The sequence below is a fragment of the Mastigoproctus giganteus genome, chromosome 14, assembly GCF_048544385.1.
Source record: "Mastigoproctus giganteus isolate SK-2022 chromosome 14, ASM4854438v1, whole genome shotgun sequence".
NCBI classification, from domain to species: Eukaryota; Metazoa; Arthropoda; class Arachnida; order Uropygi; family Thelyphonidae; genus Mastigoproctus; species Mastigoproctus giganteus.
In genome coordinates this window covers 93,404,505-93,429,100 of record NC_143588.1, presented here as the reverse complement: position 1 = coordinate 93,429,100, position 24,596 = coordinate 93,404,505, and the positions used below count along the sequence as shown (strand labels likewise).

The 24,596-nt window shown below is 37.2% G+C and overlaps 1 protein-coding gene across 1 annotated transcript in view; it reads left to right on the top strand.

Annotated features, from left to right (window-relative positions):
• Window positions 1-3,257: 3,257 nt before the first annotated feature.
• The window catches only part of LOC150075375 (serine/threonine-protein phosphatase CPPED1-like), a 52,386-nt gene continuing 31,047 nt past the window's right edge, over window positions 3,258-24,596 (top strand). The window contains exons 1-2 of the mRNA XM_090388466.1: window positions 3,258-3,605; window positions 24,303-24,379. Coding sequence (XP_090244592.1) covers window positions 3,472-3,605; window positions 24,303-24,379 — 211 coding nt within the window. The 5' untranslated portion in view covers window positions 3,258-3,471. The remainder of the gene's footprint in view (window positions 3,606-24,302; window positions 24,380-24,596) is intronic.

Below are 24,596 nucleotides of genomic sequence, written 5' to 3'. Positions count from 1 at the left end.
ATCGGGATGGAATTTGGTCTATACAAATGCAAGACCCACACCCGAAACTACCAGCAGCTGACTGGTAAAGAGATCGAATCTATGACAGAAGGAGAGACCTACAAATACTTGGGGATGATGCAGGCTCAGCAGTTAGAACACAAGGAAATCAAGAAGTGCCTGAACGAAAAATTTCAGCGACTCAGAAGCCTGTGGAAAGCAAAGCTAAACGGACGGAACACAGTTAAAGCCATAAACACCTATGCAGTCCCAGTGCTAACGTACTCCTTCGGGGTCATAGACTGGACTAACACTGAGCTGGAGGATATCATGAGAAAGACAAGGATGACCAAGAGCTGCCAACACCACTCGAAATCTGCCGTGGAGAGATTGACAGTTGCCTGGGAAGAAGGAGCCTGATAGACCTCATTAAGCAACAGAATTTGCTTAATGAGGAACTTGGATTTCCTTATTAAGAAAAAATGAGGAAATCCAAGAAGAAATCCACAGCCTTGGATTTGCTGCTGTGGATTTCTTCCAGAAACACACAGCAGCACTCCTCCAGGCCATAAGGAAGATAGACAAGCTGTATACCCCACTCAACTTAAGTGAGGAGTCCCGTCCCAACCAGGAGGGCCAAACGAAGCTAGAAAGATGGGCAGAGAAGACACTCCATGGCAGACACTAAAATGATCTCCATCAAGATCACATAGATAAAATTGCTTCCAATGCATGGCTCACGAACGGGATGGACCCTCTTCTCCGGGACTGAAGGATTCAGGCTTGCCAACCAAGACCTTTCTGGTAATCAACACCAGAAACTAATGAGAATACATCGCCAAGGAGCCCGGAATGTCAGATGACACATGTCGACAATTCCACCTAGCCTCAGAAACGATCAAACACATCACCCGGGATGCAAGGTGATCACCCAGACTGAGTACACTGATACACACGACCAGGTAGCCAGAATAATACATCAGAAGCTTGTGAGGAAATACCAGTTGACCCAAGAAAGTGTACCATATTACAAGTACGAACCCCAAACAGTACTAGAGACCCGAACCTGCAAGCTGTACTGGGACCGCGCCATAATAACGGATAAGACCATTCCGCACAACAGACGGACATAACCTTTGTTGGCAAGATGGAAAAGGCTACCTATCTGATTGACATAGCGGTGCCGAATCCTAGCAATGTCTGTAAAACCCATGAAGAAAAAATTAGGAAGTACACGAACCTGAGAAATGAGGTCAAGGCGATGTGGCATGTGCAAGAAGTATTGATCATCGTGTCAACCACCGGTATGGTGCCAAAGTCTTTACATAGCAGCCTAGCAGCAACAGGTCTCCCAGAGCACACCTACTAGGAACTCCAGAAAGTCGGACTTCAGAGCACCTGTAGGATAGTCAGAGATTTCCTCGACCAACAGTAAAACCAGACATTACAAGCACCCTTTGTACTTGGCAGCAGTACCCGTCACGGAGTGGAATCTCCCAATCATGGAGAAATAATAATAATAATAATAATCTGCTGGTTACGTGTTGGTACCAAATACCACAAGACAGATTTAGAAATCTTGTAGCGTCCATGCCTCGCCGGGTACGAGCTGTTTTGGCTGCACGTGGAGGACTGACATCATAATAGGTAGGTGGTCATAATGTTTTATCTCATCGGTGCACCTGGGGTGGGTTTAAAACGTAAACGCGACACCCCTACAGCGCTGGCACGGTGTCTCGTTTACGTTTTAAATCGCTATATCTTAGCTTCTAATAGTCCGATTTTAAAATTTTAAAATTTTTAAATGACGAAGACTAATAGTGAGCATTGTAAGGTGTATAGAGCATGTATACGTGCAATGCGACCATTTCCATTGAGTACAAAGGAGAGATCCGCAAAAAATTTGTAATAAACTTGTAAAAAAAATTGTAATATATTAAACCACTGTAACATTGAAATAATAAACGTTTCAAAAGATTCTAAAGAAGTTTCGCTTAACTTGGGCTATGCATGATGGGCACACACACACACATTTTTTTCCCTTTAAATTATTGCCTGTATGCCATTATATTTTGGAACATTTTGTTCAGAATGAAGGCCTCGACGCAGTTTCAAAATCTGCTGACATTTCATCTTCGGAAAGTTTATTTAATTTCTTAGTTGCCCTCATTCCCCCCTCTTCGACGGCGCTACTGTCATTAGTTCTTTGAATACTGTCCAAACTGTCGGAATTCCTCGGATATTCAAGTACTGTGACTATGTAAACGTAGACAGGAGAAATTTACCGAAAGGCATGGATCACTCACTTCTCCGGAAAACAGATGGCTGCTTTCCGGAGTAAAGGGCACCCACAACACAGGTTGTCCAGAGGCTATTTATTATCCTTGTCGGGATTTCGCCTTAATCTTCTGACTGGCTATGGTAAGCATATTGACTAGAGCGATTTCTCGGTATGTGGGATAGGTGGCTGCATAGGTTTTACGGCCACCGCTAACATTAGGGACGGTAATGTCATTAATCCTTAATTCGCTCTTTCTAATTGGCTAAAAGCTAGAGGTGAAAACAATGCTTACAAAGTTGTCTCTCGTAATCGATTCGTTATATGGCAATTTTCTTCATTCTACTGAAACTATTTTATACGTAATTATGAATAGTAATTAAAAAAATTCGCTATAAAGTAGTTTGTTAAACAGAGGTCCGACTGAAATTACATCGAAAAAGGAGCAATTTTAAAATTTATAACTAGTTGAGGGCGCCCTTAAATCGCTGCACCTGGGGCTGGGGCGTCGCTCGCCCCACCATAGTTTCGGCTCTGAATGCTCTATAATTGAGTTCAGAATTTAATTTGTAAAATAAATGCTTGTTTCAACAATGGGTTAGCAAATTTAAAAAATAATAATAATAATAAATAATAAAGAAATAAATAACAATTGGCTCTTGCGAACCGACTATAGCTCATCACTGCCAACACCCATCATCTAAGATGCCTGAAACGTCACCTTATATTGTATAGTGGTTTGGGCTATAACTTAATAAATGATATCATAATTTCACTTGAGTGGTTATAGTAATTAATCTTCATGGAAAACAATCACGTAACTCCCTTCCCTTTAAATCTTAATTTAATTACTGTGTATGGAAGCTTAAAAATGTTTATATTATGGAAAATGTGTTTCGATTGATAGAGGGAGCTAATCATGTTAATATACGCAGCGGTTGTTTATAATGTTTTGTGTTTACTGTCCAGTGCGAAACCTTTTATTATTTAGTGGACCGCTTGTTTTTAATTATGGTGAAAATCTGAGTGTACGTTGCATGAATGTTAATTCAAGCCCTGTGTGGCACAGTACTTGAGAAGAACATGATCACGTGGATCTTCAAACAGTTTTTCCTTCGCCGGAAGCTAACCCATTGAGTATGCGGGGACGATTAAATTTCCAAAAAGAAATTAATGTTTATTCGAACCTGTAATTTGTAAGGCTGCATACCTTGATGCAAAACTTGCTGAAGGTTGCAAAAAATATTTATAACTTTGTGCTGCTCAATCGAAATAACCAGATTTATCGTCTGCTATCATGTGGGGATTACGTTTATATCTTAAATAAATACTCGGAAAGAATGATAAGGTAACGGAAATTGTAGCTGTTGACGTAAGCAAGCAGTTATGACATATTAGTTTGAGATATTCTAGCGAAAATAGGGTTTAGCGTGGTAAGTTATTGCTTCTTTTAACATTTATAAAACTGTTCTGCTTGAAATAATTTTCTGATGTATTTCTCCAGGTAGAGATAACCCATATCCACAGCAGGAATGAGCCCATGTTAAGGTTTGTTTGTGACCTTTTGCTTGGTTAGTTTCGAACAGGGTCGACAACTTAAAAAATAAGGGGATCGAGGCAGTGGTGAAGCTAAGTTTTTTGGGCCTTTAGGCAAGAAATCATTTTGGGCCCGTTATTTTTATTAAAAAATAAATTTTAATTAGGTATAATATAAAAAAAATGTTCAATCATTTTGGGCTCCCATCTGTGAGACTGTAGTGCTCGGACGAACATATTCTTAAACTCTCCAGCCATTTCCATTTCCAAAAGCCATGTGCCTTATCCACGATAATGGATTCTTTAGCAGTAATGCCATGCCCAGTTTCCCAGGCATGTTCTGCTACAGCTGAACCTCCACAATTTGCAATCTTAAGGGCTCTGTTGCGTTCCCCCAGGTGATTCAGAGTCTGTGTTTCGTTTCCCCCACGTAACACCCCCCCCACAACCAGGACACTCAATTTCATATATGACCCCACTAGTGTCATTACCCGCAATAGGATCTTTAGTTGCAGACACTACTGTGTGCAGCCTCTGACCTGGCAGCTGCACGCGGCGTATCTTACACAAACATAAGATATGGGAAATGGGTTCCGAAATGCCCCGATAGTAGGAGGATGTATGCGGTGGAAATGGGTGTAAAAGCATCCCTGCGACTGTTGTTCATACCTCTTAAACACCTCTCAATGATGCTCTGGGGGTAACCATACATTACTAGGTCTGTTGTAACATGTTTAATCTCCTCGCCTCTCTCTTCAGACGAGGAGCAGTGGGACCCCACCCTTTCCAATATGGCCTTAACCATACTACTTTTGTGGCAACTGGCCTGAGCTGTTTTGAAGTGTGTGTATTGGCCCCGACACATAGGTTTTCTGTAAATCTTAGTTTTCAAGTGTCGGCTTTCTCTGTATACACACACACACACACGTCTATGAATGGAAGGGGCCCTCCCTGCTCATCCTCTGAAGTAAACCGAATATAAGGCAACCTGCTATTCAACCACTCGAGTATTTCTATTTCGTGTCCTCTTTGTATCACCGTGAACGTGTCATCAACATATCTCTTCCATTCACATGATGGGGGAGGACTAGAGCTCCCCAACATCCTATCTTCAAATTCTTCCATGGCTAAGTTGGCTATAACTGCATAGCACTATAACCTTTTGGAATAACATAGTGGTACTACATAAACATACGCCAACACCTTCACAAATATCTTCACCACTTAGGGATGTCCTGTCTTTCAAAGTACCATCTCTACTCAAAGCATTCCGCACACAATCCAAGCCGTGTTCAACAGGTATACGTGTGAACAAAGAAATGACATCAAAGTATGCCATAATCTCCCCCTCTTCTACCTCTTGAGCACGGATGAACTGTACAAATTCCCTGCTGTTTTTAATAGTATGATCTGAGTGTCCTACTACGGGGGATACAAGTTCAGCCAGAAATCTGGATAGTGCATATGTCGGACTGCCAATAAATGACAAAATGGGTCTGAGAGGTACCCCAGCCTTGTGCACTTTAGGCAGACCATAAAATCTAGGTAAGTGACAGCCCGATGCATGCAACCTCCAGGAAACCTCAGATATTTTTCCTGCCTTAAGCCAACTCTTGATCAACTTATTAACTCATTCTAGTCCGCTCAGGGGATTCCTACGAATGATTTTATACGTAGACCTATCATTCAGTAAACTAAAGGCCTTTTCCTGATAGTCGTCTTTGTTCAGCACTACCGTAGATCTACCCTTGTCCGCATGTAGTATTACAATATTATCATCTTGTTTTAATTCTCTTAATGCTTTTCTTTGTGTAACTGTTAAATTGGAAGAGGCTTTGTGTGCTGAACCTAATCCAGATAATGTCCTAATCCAGATCTCATTAGCTGTGACCTCAGGAAAATTGGCCACAGCTCTCTATACCCATTGTAATATCTGCTGTGGGGAGCCTACGAGGGATTAAACTGAAATTGGGTCTTAAATGTAATAATTCTATCTGTTCGTTTGTTAACTCCTTATCACTCATTATGAATGAACTCACCTCCAGTGATTACATTACTTCCCCCCCTGGCTTCTCTTAATCTATTATATTTGTTTACTTGCCTTTGTCTATATTCATCCGAGATCCGGGTAGCTTTGGCCTTCACTGTTCTGGATACCTGTGTTCAATGCACTAATTCCAAACATTCACTTAAATGCCTGGAACTCGTTTCTTTACACCTCCTGGTATACATCAAATCTTTATGTAACTTACCGATCCAGATACCCACCACTTTTCTCTGGTATATCATAGTAGCTCATTTTAGTGACTGTCTTGAAATGATAACTTCTCTAAAGCCATATGGGACTAAACCAGCAGTTGTCAGTGCAAAACTGCTGGTTTAATTCTGTATGGATTGATTAATTGATTTATTGTAAACTCCACTGACCTGGTGGTCGTGCTGGAGTATACACAAGAGCATTTTTTAGGCCTGACATAGCTGAGTGGTCAGGGGCATGAGTGCAGTAGCATGTGCTCTTTGAGTGGACCGGGTTCAAGTCTGTGACTGATAAATACGATTAAAATTTGCATTCATGATTTACTCTAAACTCTACTGACTTGGTGGTTGTAATGGAGTAAAAACAAGAACATTTTTTAAACCCTGGCTTAGTGCCGTTAAGGGTTTGTAAAGGTAGGGTACCTGCATGTACCTAGGAACCTTACAATAAAGATAATATTTTTTATAGTTGGGTGAAGAAAACCATTTTAGCAAGCAGAATTCCAAAAAAAAAAAAAAAAAAAAAAAAAAAGTGAAGGAAAAAATGGCCATACGAGTTTCATTGAGTTAAAGTCACTAGATCATAATGAAAGATGTTCATTCTTTCCTAGAGGTTATATTTATAACTAAGTAACTGCTTACCATTACAAATGACAAAAATACAAATTTAGAATATTTTACACATACACGCAGTGATCACTGAATTATGACCACCCCATCCATAATGGACTATGCTGTGTAGCTTGCAGTATAAAAAGCTGAACAGCCTTTTCCACCTGGTACCTGCAAGTCATAGCGGTTATGGGATGTAGTAAACATATCACGGAGTTTCAAAAGGGCATGATTGTGAGAATTTGTGCATCAGGTGCTTCCATATCGGAAAAGGCATGTCTTGTTTGTTGCTCACAGGCTCACAGCCCACTGTGGTTAAGGCATATGAAGAGTGGTGTTGAATGGGTCAAACCACCACCTGCTGATAGAACTCTAAAACAGTGGTCTCCAAACTTTTTTGGTTGCGCACCCTTATTTTACTTAAAAGGGCTAGTGCGCACCATGGAATAAAAAAAATATATATACAGTATAAGTTTAATATTTTTTTTATTTATAAATCATTTACAAGAAAGGCATATCTAAAATCACATATAATTTTAAAAGATCACAAATAAAAAAATACAGAACAAAATTAAATTGAAGTTCAAGTACAAAATGCATGTAGTTGAACGTGCATGATCAAATAAAGCCATGCAACAAAGCCACTTATTGAATTATTGGCGCCTCCGCAGCCAGGTGGGAAGGAGCAGCCGTGCGTAGCATACGCGTCTTGATTAGACTGGGGTTCGAGCCCGTCACCACCAAATACGGAGGATGCGATAAGGTCAGGGAATGACCACCTCATATCCCGGAGCAATATGGCCTTAGTTGCTAATGCTCCTAAAAATCAAATAACAAACAAACAAACATATTGAATTATTAAAAAAAAAAACATTTATAATTTTTATTTTCAATTACGTTTCGAATTTTCATAATTAATAAATATTGATTTATTGCGGATTATCTTGCACACCCCAAGGATCATCTTGTGCACCCATAGGGGTGCATGCATCCCACTTTGGAGACCACTGCTCTAAAGGCTTATGCAAGGTGGATGTTCTGCTGAGAAAAGGATGCAGCATGTTGTGCAGGCCCAATGGCAGGTCACTGTGCAACAATTGACATTGCAATACAATATGAGGAATGCAATAACAATATCCCAAATGATGATGTCTCAGATGACCCAAGAGACACCCTCCCCTCATTTGCTGGTCATCGTCGACTGAAAATGCTGTGATATCAACAACACACTGATTGGACATGGAGAACTGGAAATAAGTGTGTTGGTTAGATGAGTCCAAATACCTGGTGCAACACTCTTGACACTTGTGTGTGGCACAAGAAATATGATGCCATGGACCCATTGTGCCCACTATCCAGGCAGGTGGTGGTGGTTGCTTAATATGAGGCATGTTTTGCTTGCAAGAACTAGGACCCCTTGGTATATATGGACCAATGTTTCACTCATGAGGTCTACTGGCAGCTCTTAGGAGACCATGTTGCATTTTTTTACTGGACAGAAACGGGATAGATGATAATATACTGTATCATTGGGCCTGTACTGTGTATGAGTGGTTTGAGGAACACAATGAAGATATCATCCATCTTGATTGTCCTCCAAATTTGCCTGTCCTCAATGCAATTGAATATCTGTGGGATGTTTTAGAATGGGAAGTGAGGTGTATGGACATGCCATGACAATTCCACTGAAGAAGTGTACACATTATTTGGGTTTAGTAACTGATTCAGATGACTTACGATCTATTCCAACACTGTGGAAAACCTTTCATGCAGCTTGGCTGCAGATCCCTATGGATGTTTTCATATATCTAGCAAAGGCAATGCCTAGGCAAAAAAGCAGCTGTTATCTGTGTGAACAGTGGCCCAACACAATATTAGGTAGGCGGTCATAATTCACCGATCACCCGGCGTATAACTGAGTGTATGTATAATTTAGAAGTGCATTTGGGAGGAGTAAGGCAAAAAAAAACATACCTTACAAGATATTTTTCTAGCTCTCCATTTTTTTAAAGCACCTCCATTCACTGTTTGCTTATCCATAGTAAAAACAACTATCACAGGGACCAGCACGTGTGTGTTCCAGTCAGTTGCATGGTCTTCTCTGTTTTCCCCATACAAACATAAATGTCAGTGTTGACATTGCCATGACATGAAAAGTGCATTTGTCATGAAAATAAGTGTAAGCAGGTCATTTTCATCTTCTAGCTTTCTATTCCATACATGCAGGTTGTTTTTCACTGCACTTTGTCTTCATCAGTGATTGTTTGAAACATTGGTAAGGTTTCAGTTTAATCCCAGGGGCTCACATCTGGTAAGTATGGGCTTGGCACATCCAGGGTCCTGAGCTGGATATCATCATTCTTCTCTTTCTTAGTGATTCCCTTCTACTTCTGACATTTGTTTTCTCTCTCTCTCTTTCTCAGGGTAATTCAAAAATTTTTGACTGGTGCAGCATAAGCCTCAGGCTTTCTTGCACCATACAGCTAATAATAATATGAACCAGGAGTTGCAGGCATTTTTATGTTCTGTCGGCTTCTGAGAATTGTTCACCTTGCTACCACTATTTTTGTTCCTTGCATTTGGCCTGTCTGTTTTTTCGTACGAGTCATAAAACATCCTGTGTGCAAATTTCAGTGCCATTTATACACAGTGGGTTTGCTGGGAGGATTTCTATTTTGGTAATCATTGCATTAGCATTAGCAAAGGCATATGATGTAAGAAAGCAAGGTTATATAGCATCGGCCAAAAAAAAAACACACACACCCTTTTAATTTAACCAATCCACTCGCTCCATATGTTTGTCTAGTTCTGTCTTGAATCTATTTAAGCTATCAACTTCTACAACGACAGATGGAAGCTTTTTCCAGCAATCAACTGACTTCAATGAGGGAGGTGCCAGAAATGTCTCTACCAAGACCATCAGGTGATCATTAGCCGAAATTATCGGCTAATTGAAATCATATTTGCACTTGCATTGTTAATTTCATTTCCTGGAACTAAAACAGTGTGCCTCCTCTGCAGTGATGAATTACACCAGTTTTATGGTTAAAGCAATTCATCTGGTTGACACAGGCACAGTTCTGAACTGTGTGGGGAAAAAAAAAAAAAAAAACTAGGAAGATTGTGATTTTCTTTCCACATCAGTACTTTAACTCACTTTAATAAATCTCAGCTTGATTTTGAAAAGGCTAAGAGAAAGAAACTTGCTTTGTCCTGATGGTAGTTTCTAAGGCTAGTTTCTAAGATTGTTTGGCATATGGAAATCTAAATAGGCTTCCCTCTTATGGCAAGTGTAAGTGGGAGAATTAATCTTTGAGGAGGAGTTCTCACTTGGATTTGGGACCTTTTTCAGTCTGAAATCTTGGTGCATTGCACTTGCTACACTTCCATAAGGACTGGCCTCTTGCTTATGATTACATTTTATTGCAACTGGGCAGCCAGTTTTCTTTCTGACTGCTCAGAAAGAAATCTGTGCAATAGTAGATGATATCTTTTAACTATTGCTAATGTTACTCAAGGTTCTGTTCTTTTACCCGCTCTTTTCCTCCTGTATATTAACAACATTCTTCCTCTGACTGGAAATCCTGCCCACATTTTTGTTGAATTTGTTGAACTGAATGTACACTACATTCAGTTCAACAAATTCTGCTTGGCACAAACAGCTATGACTTCTTGAATATCCACCAGCATTGTTGGTCTCCAGGTAATTCTCCAGTGGTGGGGGGGAGTGACATAAAGACTTTAGTCCTAAAACTCAGTCCTGCCATATATTGTAAAAAGGAAGTGTGCTATACACCTATGCTCGACTTCAACACTTAGATTTATAGGCAAGATCACATCTCTTTATTGGGGGCTTAACCCTATATTCTAACCTTTATTGGCATAAGCCTATCACAAATATTGCTTGCTCTGCTTTTGAAAACTAGGCTTTCTTTTTGCAGTCTGCATCAGTTTTCTTCTAAACAGCTACTAACTATAAATCACAAATCCATCTTACCATAGAATATTGTATCTGCATCTTGGGTGGTACCTTCAGAACTTCTCATAAGCTCTCAGGTGGTACCTTCAAAACTTCTCATAAGCTCTCTGTCCAAAACAGGGCAGTGAGGTTAATCAGTGCTTCCTCACTTACAAACTCTCCACTCTGTGTCACCTAGATGTTCAGTTTTTGTTGCTGTTTGTTTTTTCTATAGGTATTTCCATTGAAGCTTTTCTCCTGAATTAGCATGTGTAATTCCATTCCTTTTTTTCGAAACCAGCCTGAATATGTGTCAGTTAGTCGATATCTATTCACAATTTAACTCCATACTCACCGAGACAACTTTTTCTCATTTGTCTCTTCTACTTTTGTTTTTTGGTCAGAATCTTCATTTGCTTGTATTTCCTGAAAATTTAAATCTGCAGAAATTCAATTCTTATATTAACAAGTATCTTCTGCCACCTTCACTCCACACAGTACTGATCTGTAGATTTGATATCTTTCATATTTGGAGTTGCTATTAAAAAAAAAAAAAAGAAAAACCTGCTTCCAGTGTACATGGTTGTAAAGCTGTTTTATAACCACCTTGTATATATATATATTTTAATAAAACAAAAGAAGGTACTATAAATTTTCTTTGGAAACATACAGAAAAAATTAAATGCTTTTTTTTTGTAAAAACAACTATCACAGGGACCAACACATGTGTGTTCCAGTCAGTTGCATGGTCTTCTCTGTTTTCCACATACAAACATAAATGTCAGTGTTGACATTGCCATGACATGAAAAGTGCATTTGTCATGAAAATAAGTGTAAGCAGGTCATTTTCATCTTCTAGCTTTCCATTCCATACATGCAGGTTGTTTTTCACTGCACTTTGTCTTCATCAGTGATTGTTGAAACATTGGTAAGGTTTCAGTTTAACCCCAGGGGCTCACATCTGGTAAGTGTGGGCTTGGCACACCCAGGGTCCTCAGCTGGATATCATCATTCTTCTCTTTCTTAGTGATTCCCTTCTACTTCTGACACTTGTTCTCTCTCTCTCTCTCTCTCTCTCTCTCTCTCTCTCTCTCTCTCTCTCTCTCTCTCTCACACACACACACAGGGTAATTCAAAAATTTTTTGGCTGGTGCAGCATAAATCTCAGGTAAAATGTCTGTGAAAATGGAAATGAAAAAGTACACAAGGTGCCAGAACTAAGAGAAGTTTAAGGGATAGTAGAAAGTGGAAGTGAAGTAGTGGTTAAACAGGCAAAAGAATTAGAAAAATCTATTGCAAAAATGAACTGGGACTGAGAGAAAAAAATAAAAATAAATATAAAAAAAAAAAGTAAATAAATTATTTATTTTGCTTCTCAACAGTTATATATTGCTACTATATATATGGAAATTTTTTATAATTTATATGGAAATTTTTTCCCAATTCTCCTTTTGTAACATTCACACGGACCTTTTTTTTTATCCTCCTGGCCAGCTCTTTGCCTGGACATTTTTTTTTTTTTTTCCCTAGATTCTTCTAATTTTTTGTAGATTTGTTTTTCGGAAATGAGGCTGCCACCTTAAATCCTGTCTACAGTATAAAAGATAAAGGTAAACCGCAGCCATTATCAACCCACTGCAGGATGGAAGCCTCCTCAACAATTCATGTTGAGGGAAATGGACCATAATCTGCCACGCTGGTCCAGTGCGGGTTGGCAGATCGACCATATTTAGCAGTCGGGCTACTCAAAGAGCGTGTGCTACTGCACTCCCGCTCCTGACCAATCTGCTATGGACGCCTCAGGCTACAGTATACAGTTTTCTTAATACCTAAGCATTTGAAAGATTGGATGCCAATTGCCTTATCCTCTGTTATCTTGAAATTGTTTCAAAGAATTCTTTTCTCTACACTGATGTTTTTATTTCACAATTAAAAAAAAAAAAGTCTTTCTTTGCTAACATATTTGTTGGATCTTATCTCAATGGATGTCTTCTTCGTTTAGTGCACTAAGACTCTATTCTGGTTAACCTACTAGAAAATTTTTATGTGCTCAGTTTGGCTGTTTTATTCTTTATTCATTAATCCCTTCAATATGTATATATATAAAATCACTTTTTATGAAATTAAAAATGCATAAGTACAAGAATCAATGGTACTGGTACAGAAAATATCCCAGGAAAATATCTGGCAATCAATCAAACAAAAAAAAAAAAATAATAATAATAAAATAAGATGTAATAAAAAATAAAGGTTACCAAGTTGCAACTTGAGGCTTCAGAACTGCACTTTTCCCTTTTAAAAAGGATATGACAGAGTCAGGGGATCCATAAATCAGCATTCAGATTTTATGAGTTATGTATAGTTAGATAAAAAAGAAGGGGTCAACTTTTCCTGATCTATTCATTAAAAACACCTGACTTGGCAATGCATATGGATAATTCCTCAGAATTCACAAGCTATGAAACTACACAGGTCAAGGTAATATGCTCCACACAACAAATTTCTTTGACACTTCAAACAAAGGAAAAAACCACACTTTCTCTTCTGTTGGAAGGCATAAGTTCTTCAGCAACTCTTAATGGTGGCAAGTATTTGTGCTTTGCCAGCCAATGTAATAATCAGTATTTGGCATTTAACAAGATTTTTATATTTGAAGGAGAAGCAGATGACTAAACCACTCCTCCATGGGTAAGAATGGGCATTAGAAACAGATAAAAATATTGGTACTTATTAATTATCCTCCCACCAGCATAAGTTACAAGTAAGTCTAACCTAACATAACCTGACCTAACTAGTATATATTTATCTGTTGTTTTGTCTCCATTAAATTTACACATGAAAGTTGCGCCACTAGAGTGGTGATATTGTAACTACTGGCAGGAGAACAATTAACAATACCAAAATATTTATGAATAACTTTAGAGTCTGAAGACCTTGGATATATATTAACCTTGAAGTCTCAGTAAATCTGAATAAGTTTAACCTTCAAATCCGTCAAATGCTCCTTAAAAGCCAGTTTAGTATTAAAAAGAATGTCCAGTGACCTAACTGATGGTGAAGAAGACAACAGAGCTCTACATAAATCCAAATGAGCCTAGAAATAGAAGGCAACAAATGAAAGACAAGATATTTAGTTTTAAGTGATTAATGTTTAAACCAAAAGACCTTTAATAAGTGATTAATCTGACACTATATTTACTCATTAACCCATAAGTATTTGAGTTGGATTGATTAAGACTCAGAGGAATTCAGCAATTTCACATTGTTCATCTACTCTGTCCACACAGCTGAAATTTCCAATGCCTTTCAACAAAAAGTATTTCTTTTTTTTAATTTCTCCATCAAAAATTCCATAAATCTCTGTTAGTTATTGCAAAAAGAGGAAATTTTGGATCAGGTATGAAATGCTACTAAACCTTTTTAGTTTATTTCTAAAGTAAAGGAGTGGAAGGTGCCCTTGCTGGGCCCTGCTTCAGAATGCACTATCTCGTTTTGAAGCATCTGTGGGTCACATGCTAACCATAGTTAATCAGCTACTGCCAATACATGGTAGCTGTAGCTTATTTACACAGCTACTAAGGTGTCCACATGCTCTCATATATTTAGATTGGAATAGGAAAGAACTACGCTATAATAGTTTCTTTGCATGTAAACAAAGATAAAATTATCATTCCTCGCAAAAAACTGTTTCTTTAAAAAAAAATATATATATATATATATATATATATACATATATATTCTTTCTTCAATACGAATGTTGCATCTACTAACAGAATTTCAAAGAAATTTTATCTGTTGGCAGGAATGTTATAAACTTCCGAAAATGTCAAATTGAAAAAATGAAAATGGAATGAATATGATTTTAAAAAAAAAATGACTACTGCAATAATTAATAAAAACTTTTGGTTTTTTAAAGTAGATAGTATTACAGGAACAAAAAAAAACACCCCGAACATTAAGCAATTTTTTGTAAATGCTGGCGTGCCATTGAGTTTTCTTTTGCATCTTCTTTTTTGTTACTTTCAACCCAGGCAGACCACACATATAACAATTGTATTACTACCTAAGGGTTAAACCCTGAAGAAAACATGTGGCATTGCAGTAAGACCAGGAATAATTAGTGTAATATTGCCATATGCAAAAAAAAAAAAAAACCCAGTATTGCTACACAGCAAAGATACCAATAAATCGGAGAAGAATAAACGCGACCACAAGATTCTTCGTGGAATATCAACTGCCAGACAAAAATGCTTTATTCCCACATCATTTAAAGAAAAACACACTGCCTGTCAGTTATGATTAATAACACTGACTTAAATTTATATCATTGAATTCCAAACACCTGATTGGAAACCTTTAACAGAGGAGTAACCAACACTGTATCAAAAGCTGTAGAAATATATGTATGTATAAAAGAGAGAGGGATTGAGATTGAAGGCTACAAGGGTTCAACAAATTGAGACTTGTTAAAGTCGAAAGTCTTAGTAGACTGCAAAATTAAGACAACAGCCTGCAAGAAAAATTTGAGTAAAATCCTTTCCAACAACTTAAAAATAGGAGAACAAACAGATGTTAGATGTAAGTTAAATGTAGACAGGGGTTCAGCTTTTTTCAGAAGGCATTATCCTCTAAATACACGAGATATTGCAACAAAATTGATCAGTTTGGTAAGCGGTAAGTACAGGGCGATTATAAAGCTTATTCCCCACTTTTAAAAATTAATAACAAACGAGTTTTTTTTTTTTGTATTGCAAAAATTATAAAAGGGAATTTTTTTTAAACAATAAAAAATTAGCTTGAAATTTAATCACCACAGGACTAAATGATTTATTCACTCTATAACAATGAAATTGCATTCATTATAAAAAGGAATGACTCTGGGATCAGAGGATTTGAGTATTTACATATCAGTGGTCTTGTTCTTTATTGTAAGGATAAAAAAAAGCTTGAGGCTGTAGCCCAACTTAAGTAACCCAGTCCAGTCAAGTTCACATTAAAATGCTGCCTAAAGATAAAGCACTTTTATGATGCAAGAAAGCAAGCTTATATAACATCAGAAAAAAAACTCCACACTGTTCGCCCATCTGTACCCTCCAACAATTTGTTCAGTGTTCTCCACAGAAAATTTTGCCAGCTGGGTGGGGAAGTGTAATACTTTGCAATATTATAAAATTTTCTGTTATTTATAAATGTGACAAGCAATCCAGAGCAAAAATTAATTGCATAACTTAACATTATATGCTCCTGTCGCATTGACCTTGATTGCATAGTATGTTCGAATTAATGTTGATCGAGATCAGTGAGCAGTAGTATACAGTACTGCAAGAATGAATTGCTTAAATTTTAGCTGGGCTGTCAGTTAAATTTGCCAGGCAGTGTGCCCATTTGATAGGTCCTGTGGAGAACACTGTTGGCTAGTTCTTCTTTGAATTTATTTAACCCATCCACTTCCACAACAACGGATGGAAGCCAACAATCAACCACTTGCTGACTGAAGGCAAGCTTCTGCATATCTATCCTGCAACCATCCTTCCTCAACTTGAATTTATGTCCCCTCGTGTGTAGTCTCAGCAAGTGGAAAAATGCCATTTTAACATTCGGCTTACTCAATCCATTCAAGGCTTTAAACACTGGAGGTGTGCAAATGTATCTTTTCTAATTATAACACTAATTATAACTATAGACCTGTTAATTTAACTTGTGTTCCAGGGAAAATAATGGAATCACTGGTTAAAGAAGCATTGCAGGATCAGCTAGACAAGACTGCAGTAATAGTTAAGACACAGCATAGGTTTGTTAAAGAGAGGTCTTGTCTCACCAATTTAATTGGATACTATGATATGGTCACAAAGGAACTGAATGCCAAAAATAATTTTGATATCATATACTTGGATTTCAGGAAAGCTTTTGATACTATTGCATATGGAAGACTGCTGTACAAATTGGAGAGGTATGGCATTAAGGGTAAGTTGCTACAAAGGATAAAGGGATGGTTGAGTGGGAGATAACAAAGAGTGGTAATCAATGGACACTGCTCTTCATGGACAAATCTTATTAGTGGAGTTCCCCAGGGTTTGGTGTTGGGCCCATTGTTTTGTATATTTATCAATGATATTGATGTGCTACTCCAACTGGATCTAGATAAGTTGTGCAAATGGGCTGAGACGTGGCAACTGAAGTTTAACATTGACATATGCAAAGTACTGCATATGGATAGCAATAACCGAAGAGAAACATCAACTCAGGGAAGTGGAAAGTGAAAAAGAGGTCAGGGCAGGTCATGGAGTCTTGTCAATGATATATAGGAATTTTGCTAGCAGGGACAGGGAGGTGATTATCCAGTTATACAAGGCAATTGGTCAGGTACAGGTCTGGAGGCCTCATTTTAGGAAGGATGTAGAGTTCTAGAACGAGTACAAAGAAGTGCAACAAGATTGGTGAGGGGAACAATGGGGTGCTAATACCAAGAAAGACTTAAGTTCTGCAAATTGCAGCACCTGGAGAGTAGGCACCTGCGAGGTGATCTGATTGAGGTGTATAAGGCCTTGAATGGGTTGAGCAAGCTGAATGCTGATGGGATTCTTCCTTTTGCTCAGATTAAGAACCTGAGGGGGCACAGTTTCAAATTGAGGAAAGACAGTTGTAGAATAGATATGCAGAAATTTGCCTTTAGCCAGTGGGTAGTTGATTGGTGGAACAGGCTTCCATCTTTTGTTGTGGAAGTTGATAGCCTAAATAAATAAATAAATTTAAGGCTGAGCTGGACAGGCATTTGGAAGGAATGGAGGAGTGAAATGGGAGGTTTTTTTTTTTGACTGATGCTGCATAAGCCTGCTTTCTTGCATCGTATGCCTCTGCTAATGCAAACACCTCAATCAGATCTCCCTGCAGGTGCCTAGTCTCGAGATGCTGCAGTTTGCAGAACTGAAGCCCTTATAGGTAAGAGCATCTTTTTGTTCCCTTCACCAGTCTTGTTGCCTTTGGGACTCACATCTGGTGAGTATGGGCTTGGCACACACCCAGGGTCCTGAGATTAATATCATCATTCTTCTCTCTCAGGGTTACTCAGAAATTTTTTTTTTTTTTTTGCCTGGTGCAGCAAAAGCCTCAGGCTTTCTTGCACCATATGGCTAATAATGAATGATAATAAATCTAAATCCTTCCTGTTATTGCAGCCCTTCAGCGTATATCAAAGACAAAAGCATCATTTGTCAAGTTTCTTGTTTAACCACATTAAGGGGCATTTTGAAGAAGCTACCCAACTCCCAAGGCTAGAAGTGGGTTGTCTGTGTTACAAGAAATGATCAAAGAAATAATGTGGTATAACCCTTTTAGAGTTGAAGGACACACTTCATTTGGGGGGGGGTAGTGAACATTCTAATGGAAAATTTGAAGACAGTTCAGGAGAGCAGAACATCCTGTCTTGATTGCTTATTGGAAAATAATGAAAGACATCAGAGATTTGATAGTCAATAACGATTGGTGAAAATTTTTCTTTTGTATTATTTTTTTCTAAATCACTTTTTGCACCCACTTCCAGTGGTAAAATTTTTAACTTATTTTTTGTTTTCAAAAATTTGTTTGAATATAGCCTGTAATTTTTGAGTTATTAATTTTTAACCTTTAGTCACTCGTATCTTCAATTTAACAAAGGCACTTATATGGCATCTGTGAGACACCCCTTTTTATTTTAATTATAAAAAAAATTAATATTTAGCATTTTCACTGAATGGAAGATGGTGATTAATTATGATTTGTTGAACTCAATTAAAAAATATCAAATGAAAATAAACCAGAAAACCAATAATAATAAAGTTTTTTTTATAATTTTCGAGATCACTTATCTTCCAGAATGCAATATAGACACTTGTGTAATATAGATTCATGTTGATCTTTCAGATACAACATGAATGTTTTTATTTTTGTGAGTTGCTTGTTTAGCTGGCAAAACCAAAGCTGTATGGGATGATTAGACACCTGTTGCTGATGTCTGTGAGAATGGGAGTTGCCTAGAAGGATGATCAATTCTTTTGCTTGCATGGTGATGGTTAACACTAAACAAAAAAGTAATGTCTCATAATTCAGAGTATATCAAAATTTGAACAGAAAACACTGTATAACCAGTTAGATAATGTGGGCAAAGATACATGAGATTTTATTTTATTTACAAATTAAAAAAAAAAAATTTTAAAGTTTACATCCTTCCATTGCTAGTATGGCATTTGAGAGATGCCATACTAGCAATGGAAGGATGGGAAAGTACTTTATAGCCAACCTTTACATCTAACATGATGTGATCTTAATACAGAAAAAAGGAACTGCATCAAACTCATGACAGAAATCATGGGGTATAGACTTCTTTCACAGCTACCATTATCAGATTGTTTGAACACACAAAAGCAAAAAGAGGTGAAGTAAAACATTTGGCATTGTACATGCTCATTTAGCTTGTGGAGAAAAACACCATCTGAAATAGAAGTATTCTGGAAACTTAAAAAATGGACTGGCCAGGCATCAAGATCAAAACCTGCAATTTGATAGGGGAATTAGAAGAAAAAAATCTTTTCAAACTTTGTTTTTAGTTTGACATAGGACAAATAGCATGCTTCTTTGTAGACTGAAAGCACTGATGAGCTTATTGATAGTGACAATATTACGAGAAATATTTCCTAAGGAGTCGAAATAAGCCAATTTGACTTAAATAGTGTAGTCAAATCAGCATTCAGCCAGGGCCTTGCGTGAAGAGGTGCAATACATGTTAGATGTGGATAATCTAGCAGTCAGTGCCCACAGACAGGATAGTCCAAACACCTCATCATCCAGGGATAGAGTAGGAAGCAGCAACTGTGGAAAGAGCTCTAACAATAAAGCAGCTAATTTTGGCTAACTAAACTTTTGGTTAAAAACATGTTCCCTTAAAACCAAAGGTTTAAAACGAGAAATAGTCAACCAAATAAAAATAGTTAGTGAATAAAATTAAAGTTAAATTATCAGTGGAACAAACAATATTGGAAATAAAATCGAATGGATTCTATCCAAATGAGCTGGTTCTCATGAGGGGAATGAGGGATTTATAGCAAATTAAGTATGGCTAATTTCTGTATAAAAAAAAAAAAAAAAACCATTAAATGACATGGTCATAAAATTAAAATCACCCATCAACAAATCTTTATCTAAGAGATTTCAAAGGCATTAGTACAGCATTAGCATTAGTAGAGGCATATGATGCAATAAAGCAACCTTATACAACATCAGCCAAAAAAAACAAAACAAAACTTCTCACTTCACCCATCCATTTGCTCCAAATGTTTGTTCAGTTCTTTTTTTAATTTATTTAAGCTGTCAACTTCTACAACGATAGATGGAAGTTTGTTCCACTAATCAACCACCCGTTGGCTAAAGGCAAATTTCTGCACATCTGTTCTGCAACTGGCTTTTCAATTTGAATTTATGTCCCCTCGGGTGATTAATCTAGGCAAGAGGAAGAATTCCATCAGCATTGAGCTTGCTCAAACCATTCAAGGCCTTATACACCTCAATCAGATCACCTCGCAGGTACCTAGTCTCCAGACACCGTAATTTGCAAAACTTAAGCTTTTCTTCATAAGAGCAACCCTTTGTTCCATTCACTAATCTTGTTGCCCTTCTCTACTTGTTCCAGCAGCTCTAAATCCTTCCTAAAATGAGGCCTCCAGACCTGTACACAGTACTCTAGGTGTGGCCTGACCATTGCCTTATACAAGGGGATAATCACCTTCTTATTCCTGCTAGAAAAATTTCTGTATATCATTGACAAGACCATCTCTTACAGACCATCTGCACCATATCTGACTGCACAATTACCCCAGATCTTTTTCATTCTCTACTACCCTGAGTATAGTACCACACAGTTGATACCCATATGCAGTACTTTACATTTGTCAATGTTAAACTACTTTACATTTGTCAATGTTAAACTTCAATTGCCACCTCTCAGCCCATCTGCTCAACTTTTCTAGATCCTGTTGCAGTAGTGCACTGTTATTAGTGCCATTAACAACCTGCCAACCTTAGTATCATCTGCAAACTTAGATAGAAGGCTAACAACACAACCAAACAAATATTGAACTATTTGAACAGTAAGAGGAGGACCAGATAAACTAAAAAGAATATAAAGCTAGTACCTTTACCCAAAGCTTAAATTTTTTCATTGATTAACAAGTAAAACGTATTGAGAGAAAACATCAGAAAGATGCAGACATTCCCACCAACCTTGGCAGCCCTTGAGGCAGCAACAGTAATGTAATTAAAATTAGAACTAAGTGCAGAGAGGTCAAAAATCAGGAGATAGCAAAGTTTCTGCCCACCCAATAATCTTATAGTCAGAAAAAGCAAGTATATTGATAACATTGATAACAGTCAGGAATTAATTTTTTAAACTCATGACATTCTATAAAAAAATTGAGAAAATAATGGCTCTTGATTGAGGAATAGGGCAAATGATCAAATCTGCAAACAAATATAATTTTCGACAAACTGTGACTCTTTTCCCTTGATGCACCATTGAATTCCATGCTGTTTTTATAAAATAATCACACTTTCTAAAAACGAGCAACAGAGGCATAGCGAGGGGAATGCAGAAGGGAGCAATTGGCCCCGGGTGCCGAACTTCAGGGGTGCAAACTGAAGGACAAGTTCTTATAGGTAAAGAAAATCATGTATAAAAATGTGCTAGTGGATCGACTTTAGGTTTGTGCAACGCTCTTCCAAAACTTGCAATCATTTCGAGTGTGTACATAGTATTCATTCCGAGAAGCTTAGCGCATCAGGTACACCGTTTTATCTCGCTAAAATTGTTCTGCATAAGTTCTAATTCATCTCCTCTTGTACAAGGTATCATTAATTTGAATTTTTTAGTTCTCCTTCCTTTTTGGTACACTATCCTCAAAAAGATTGACCATATTCAGAAAAGGCTTCAAGATGCTACGATGAACTGTCATGAAGCATCTTTGGATCTTCAATCCCCAAAAATATTTTGCGGAAAACCGTGATGATTTGTGTCAAGAATCAGTACAAAATGGAAAGGATAGGTGTGAACTTTGGAGAGTACCTATAGAGAAAATAATCTGGCGAAAAAGGATGACTAGAGAACTAGGCAAGGATGTAGAAATTTTGGCAGAAGAGATCAGGCAAGTTATGAAAAGTGCCATAGACCAGCTTCAACAGTCTGCATCGGTAGCAAAGTGGTATCGTCATTGTCCTCCCCTCACCGGGTGGAAAAGGCTCGGGTTCGAATCCTGTTGATTACGCGAGGAACTCTAATGGGCTTTTTTCACTCTGTGGCTGAGTTAGTTGGTCTCAGACGTAGATAGCAAGGTCCCCCCCCCCCAGAAACGGGTTTTTTCGTCCATCAAAACAGGCAAATTGACCGGAGAACACATAATTTACAGACACAAGTTACGGGTGATCCTAATATAATAATTTAGACCAGCTTCAACTGGAAATGACATCTAGGTTTTTGTTCAACTTAATGACCTGAACCTAAAATCTGGATTTGTACTTAATGTTAAAGATTTTTTTAGAAATGAAGATTTGAATATTGTTTGTCAAAAATGTAATGTATTTTGAAAATTTTATGTCTCGGGTGTAGAAGGTCAAGAGTTATTTAATTAAATATGCGACTGCAAAAAGCTTCTTGAGACCCGTGGAATACATGCCTCTGAAATGTATTGCAGCTTAAGTTGGCAACGTAGAAACTATAATTACTGAACCATGCAATACAGAAGAGACAGCCCAGACACAGTGCAAGCCATTTAAATTGATCAAAAAGGATTTACATCCGTTTTGATCAATTTTATTTTCAACTAGTAATCCATATTATCAAACAAAAGTTTAGAATCAAAATTGATTCTTTCTAGATCACCAACCTTTTTAGGCAAATTGAAACAAATTAACAAGAAACAAATGTACATTTGTTTCTAAAGATGAAATGGTACTAAGGATACATACCCTTGAGGTATCCTTAGTACCATTTCAACTCCTTTATTTTGGCACTAATTCCTCATCTACTAAAAAGATACATTCCTCTTATTTTGTACACTTACAGTATCAAAATATAGGAAATTCTATTTCTGAAGCTACTCTTAATAATGATCTTATTGATGAGTCATTCTTAGCTGTAGAAGACTGTTTGGGACCAATATCAGTACTCTAAAGTCTGCTCATGCAGTATTGTGACTTAAAAACTAATAATAATTTGACGCCTCTTCTAGACCTGCAGAGTCAATTTGCCTAAAAAGGTTGGTGATCTAGTAGGAATCTATTTAGATTCTAAACTTTTGTTTTATAATAAGGATTACCAGTTGAAAATAAAATTGATCAAAAAAGGATGTAGATCCTAAGAAAAAACTTGTTTACATCCAATTCTACCATCCTCTTAAAGTACATTACTGTCCATCTGCTTACCACAATGGCATATGGGGCCATCTGCTCTGTGTTTTCATCCCCCAATTTAACCTCTTGTTAACAAGGTGTCTGACAGATGCCACTTTTTAATATTTTTTTAAATTTGTAAAAGACATCAAATCCTCCAAGTAAAGCACACTGGTATTGTCCACCAGTGTGCTTTACGTGATATACATTATTTTCATTTCAATATACTATGAATTAAGAGACATTAAATTTTTGTTTGGCATTTAACAGATGCTAGAGGAGCCAAAGCAAATTCCTTCTAGGAAATTCCTATTGCCATGTGGTGTCTGTGAGACACCAGTGACAAATGTCTTGCTGTAATGCTTTGATTTTGCAGGTTGAACATGAACAGCTGACAAAAATACGGGCATTCACGTTGTCTGCCAGATGCCACATGAATGTCTGGGTTTAAATCTGAGTAAGTAGTGACCTTAAATTTGAAAAAATATGATAAAATCTTTATTATTATTATTATTGGTTTCTGCCTTTTATTTCTGTCCAATATATATTTTTTAAATTGGTTTAGTAAATTATAATTAACATCACCATTTTCAATCCATTAAAGAAGCTAAAAATTAATTTTTTATAATTAATACAGAAAAGGGAATCACACAGATGTCACATAAGTGATGGAAGTTTAAAGCCCTGCTTTCTGTGAGATATCTGTTCATGAGCCAATTAGCCTCAAATACTGGTACCCATATAATGGATCTATGACTCAGATGTACTAGAACCCGTGACGATATCCTGTTTTGTTAACATTTACCTTCCTCAGGTAAATGTCAACAAAATAACATAATAGAATCTTCTCCCTGGGACATGTTTTTTCTTTATTCTGCTGTTAAATTAATAAATCAACTCAATATTCCTCATTCCTGCATATTTAACTTATAGAAGACAAGTTATTAATGCTATTTTATTCTCACTCCCTTTATGGGAGATAAGTTTGTAGCTATTGGCAAGTGGCTGCGTATGCCAAAATTTCTTGTGCATAAATGTTGTGTATCGGTGATATCATTTAATATCCACAGGTTGTCCTTGTGATTTTATTAATTATGAATTTTCTTCTATTATTCTTTGTAAATGTTTCAATGTGTAAATCCCTTATATGTACATTGTATTGCTTTGTTGTAACTAGGCCTACTCCTTGAGACCAATAAACTGATATTTATTTTTATTTTTCTCAGTGTTTAATTTCCTTTAAATTCAGTTTGTTTTTTTCTGTGTTTCTAGAGTTAATATGGATATGTCAACCAAGGGTTCCTTTATTATAAAAACTCATAACCGAACATTTGAGACATTCACAAAGGGTAAGAATTACTGCTCCTCTTTCCCAAACTGTACATACATAGTTTAATACATAGCTTAATTAAAACATACATAGTTTAATTATAATAAGCATTATCATTCTCATTAATATTGTCTGCTTTTGAGATAAAGTTCATGTTAGAAAAATAAATTTGTTAATAGTGATGGTTATCTCTCACATGGAATACCTTTATGAGGATTGCCTTGGTGAATGTATTC